Source organism: Acanthisitta chloris, unplaced genomic scaffold (assembly GCF_000695815.1).
Source record: "Acanthisitta chloris isolate BGI_N310 unplaced genomic scaffold, ASM69581v1 scaffold38509, whole genome shotgun sequence".
NCBI lineage: Eukaryota > Metazoa > Chordata > Aves > Passeriformes > Acanthisittidae > Acanthisitta > Acanthisitta chloris.
In genome coordinates this window covers 29,273-33,279 of record NW_008691578.1, presented here as the reverse complement: position 1 = coordinate 33,279, position 4,007 = coordinate 29,273, and the positions used below count along the sequence as shown (strand labels likewise).

General features: G+C 54.0%; 1 protein-coding gene across 1 annotated transcript in view; it reads left to right on the top strand.

Annotated features, from left to right (window-relative positions):
• Positions 1-1,156: 1,156 nt before the first annotated feature.
• The window catches only part of LOC103809443 (multivesicular body subunit 12B), a gene marked incomplete at its 3' end in the record, with an annotated part of 22,412 nt that continues 19,561 nt past the window's right edge, over positions 1,157-4,007 (top strand). Inside the window, exons 1-2 of the mRNA XM_009082275.1 lie at positions 1,157-1,314; positions 2,327-2,449. Of these exons, the coding sequence (XP_009080523.1) occupies positions 2,339-2,449 (111 nt within the window). The remainder of the gene's footprint in view (positions 1,315-2,326; positions 2,450-4,007) is intronic.

Here is a 4,007-nt window from a genome sequence, read left to right as displayed (position 1 = left end):
GCGGCCCCGGCGAGGCACAAAGCTCTGCTCCCCGTGCCCCGTGCTGCCATAGAGGGGCTTTGTGCCAGCAGCACAAAGTGAGGATTGATGCCATCCCTCACTGAGCAGGGCTGCACGTGGCTCCCACAAAGGTGCCCATCTTCCTTCGCTGGGGATGGGCTGCGGGGGCTGCTCCACAGCACCGTGCTGCAGGTAGGGGCACCCACCTCCACCAGTCGTGGTGCCAGGGACCCAGGCTGTGTCCTCAGCCTCGCCTAGGCTGACTAGTGGCTGCTTGGGTTCCTGCCAGCGCTGCTGGGCGTCCTGCAGCAGCCCCAGTGTGGCCAGATGGGACCTGGGCAGCATTCAGCAGCAGGTCCCCAGCCTGCATTAGCCCTCTGGAAATGGGAGGCAGTGCCAAGGGCTCTCTCAGGGTCTGAGATGGGGCACAGCCCCTCTGCTTCCCTGCCCAAGGTGGTGTGTCAGTGCCATCCTGCCGCCCGTGCGGAGCAAGCTGGCGCTCTGTTGGGGCAGGTTGGGTGGATCCAGGGGTGCTGGGGGAGCAGATCTGCTCCCTTGCAGTGCAGCTGCAGCCGTGTTGGAACCTGCTGTGCGGTGTTCTTAGCATGCTGGGAAATATCATCACTTACCTGGGTTTCAGTTCAAAATGGCCTAAGAGAAGCTTGCATCAGCATTCATTATCTCCCAGCTCCTCCTGATGTGTAGTAACAAGTCATCACACTATTGAGAGTGACTTGGAAAAGCTTCAGAAAACATGCCTGAAGAACAGATTGTAAGTTCTTTGTTGAATTCACATTGTTTGTTCTGTGCTGCGTGTTCGAGGCAGTGGGCTCTGCGTTATTTGTGAGGCAGTGCAGGCGGTGGTGCAGGGTCGGTTGGCACTGTGCTGGTGCCCCCAGGTTCCTGCAGCAGGGTCCTGTGCCCCTTGCCCGCTCTGGGGTCGGAGCCTGCGGGAGAGGAGGGTGAACTCCTGCGGCTCCTCCTCTTGTGCTTTGGAGGCTTGAGCTCCTCAAGAGCAAAGTGACATCGTTTTGCTCGGTGCATTCTGGATGTGTGTCCAGGTGCCAGAGCAGAGCTTTCTCCTCTCTGTGGTTCACCAGCAGTAGTGTTTGCACCATTACTGCTCACTGGCATCTGTTGTTTTGGACTCTTCAAGTAGTCTGGCTGTTCATGTGACATTATTATTATCTACATAGGGCCCAGACTTGCTCTTTCTTATTGCCTGCAGCACGATGTTTGTTCAGACTGGGCATTGTGAAGTGTAAACCCAGGTCCCACTGGCACCAGCACTCACCTCTGCCTTTTCTAGAAGCAGTAAGTAACCAGCTGTCTCCATGGCCTAGAAACGCTGGGGTTTGGATGCTCTGAGGAGGGAATTGAATTAGGCAGCACTGGTTCACGGCTTGTTTGGCTGCGCAGCAGTGACGCTTGTTTACACAAAGCGCTGCCCTTTTATCTCGGGGTGTGTGGGGTTGTTTCCTGGCCCATTCCTGCCTTGAGAGCCAGAGAAGACTTGTCCTAACTGGCTGCCTCTGCAGTAGACCACATGCTGAGGCAGTGGCAACTTTCCCATTCTCCTCCTCAGCGAGTTGTTTCAGCAGCTCTCTTGTCCTCTCCTGCTTCCTGCAACAGCATCTCTCCGAAATTGGTTGGTCTTACCTGCTTCTGTCCCCTTTGCATATCTCTTTCCCCTGGTGTTCTCGGTGATGTGTCCCTTCTGGAAGATGCTCAGGCCTCCTCAAGGCCTCTGTCTGCTTTGCATCAGCCCACCCTGTGCTTCCTCTATGTTCCCTGGTGTCGAGGCTCCCTGCAACCAGTGCAGTTCTGCATCCAGCGCCAGAGACATCTGTGCTGCTCTGTGAAAATGGTCTGGCTCGGTGGTGTGATGGGACTGAAGACTTGTGGGGGAACCCCTAGTGTATCTAACACCCCTAGTGGATGGGGAACCTCCCCGTGAAGCCATTAGGAGCAGATTTCTTGCTGCTTAAAATGGCAGAGCTGCTTCAACCAGCCGACTTGAGGCTGAAATTTGTTCTCTGGGAGGGATTTCCCATCACTGCTAGATGGCGACCAGCCCATGGAAGGAACAAAATGAGTCTCAGAGGCTGCCAGCCCAAATTCCAAACCTATTGGGCATTGCAAAAATGTACTTTCTTATCAAAAGCAAATGCAATTGCAGAAGGTGTGTCTGGCCTAATCCTGTGTTTACCTTGGCCGTCTGTGGTGTGTCAGCACAGGCACTTTGGCATGCATGCGAGCTCTCAGTGCTCTGGGTTCTGCTGGCCTGGGTGCCTAGCAGCCCTTTAATTCTGCTCCTTTCTTCCAGGATCAGTCCATAATGCCTGAGGTGCGAGACCTCTCCGATGCCTTGCCTGACCTGCCGATGGATCCCATCACGGGGGTTGGCGTGGTCGCGTCCCGGAGCCGAGCACCGACAGGATACGATGTAGTAAGTAGAGCAGTTTGAGCTGCCACTGCTAACGCTTCGGTTCTGTGCCAAGGAGGCTTCGCTTTGCCAGGAACAGCATCTCTTGCAGAGGGAGCTTGCCCTCGGACTGTGCTGTGAGGAGTCACTTGGTAGTCAGCTGCCCACCTCTCAGCCCACAGCACTTCGTGCTTTCCCTCGGTGCAGGGGTGTGGGTGCGGGTGCAATTGTGCCTCTTCATCTGTGCCACTCCAGAGGAGCTTAACTACCTGGAGGAGGGGTTTTCAGAAACAGCTGGCTGCTGTGGCATGCAAATTTAATAATCCTAGTAACATTCATCCTGAAGGAGTCCTAAGTATTGCACAAATTGTATCTCTGAATAAATGGATCCCGCATCAGCTGTTTAATCCCACATATCAGCACTGCATGATGATGATGATAAGCTCCAGAATGGGAAGCAAAGAGTTTTTCATCCAGCTGGAATTGCAAGGATGATTTTGATGGGCAGAATGCAAACCTCTAAACTCAGATTTGGCAGGAGGCTGGCAGCAGGAAAAGGCAGCTGGGTACAGCAGAGATGAATATGTGAATGGATAAAGGGAGGTCACTCTTTTACAGCTGCTTGTTCCTTGGATAAGTTGCTGTGTAACCAACAGCAGGATGTTTCTCCCCATAGATTAGTGTCCCAAACGGTGAAATATCATAAAATACTGACCCTGCAGAGTTCTGCAGAGAAAGATTTGGCCTGTAGTCCATCTGCTTGCCTTTCTGTGTCCTGCTTCAACTGTGCCACATCACACCTCGGGTTTCCAGAGCCACACATCTTGCGTTGGTGGGAGTGGAAACCAGCGGATTTGAGGCTTTGCTCACGCCTCTTCAGCTTGGATCATTGCATACCTTGTTCAGTGTGAAGGAAGAAAATGGATCAGGCTGAAGTAAGGACATGAGGCAGGGAGTTGTGAGACGGCACCTCAAAGACCTGGCTGGGTTTTGCATTTAGTGCGTTTTTCTGAATGCTTGTTACCTGTGTGAGCCAGGCTGTGTAATTAGCTGCTTGCCCTGATAAAGGAGCATGGGACAGTGTGAGTTGTGATAACAGAATCGTATTTGGCCTAAATGGCTGGGCAGAGAGAGCGCTCACCCCAGATAGCCTGTCTGTGGCTTAATGGGGAGCTGCAGTGCTAAGGCAGTTTAAACTAAACAAGATAAAAGAGTCTTCCCGTGGCTTAATCCAATTATGGTGGTGGTGTAATAATGCTGGTGAATGTGGGTCGCTCTCTCCTCGGGGCACAGCGAGGAGCTGCCTTTGCTGTGGTTCTGCTGCCTCCCTCTCGGCTCCCGAGGAGCGCTCGGTGTCGCTGCCCGGGCATGGGTGCCAGCCCAGCAGCGCTGGGTGCCCTCGGTGTCCTGTCCCCCTGCTGCCATGGGCTGCGCTGGGCACTGCCCCGGGCCACGCTGCTTCCAGAGACGCTGGGGATCCTCTCTGCCCGCAGGAGCCCAGCAGGTGATGCAAGAAGTTTGCTGTTTATATCACTCTGTTTTATTTCCTCGTGAGTTTTCTGACAAGTTCGTGCCTGCTTAC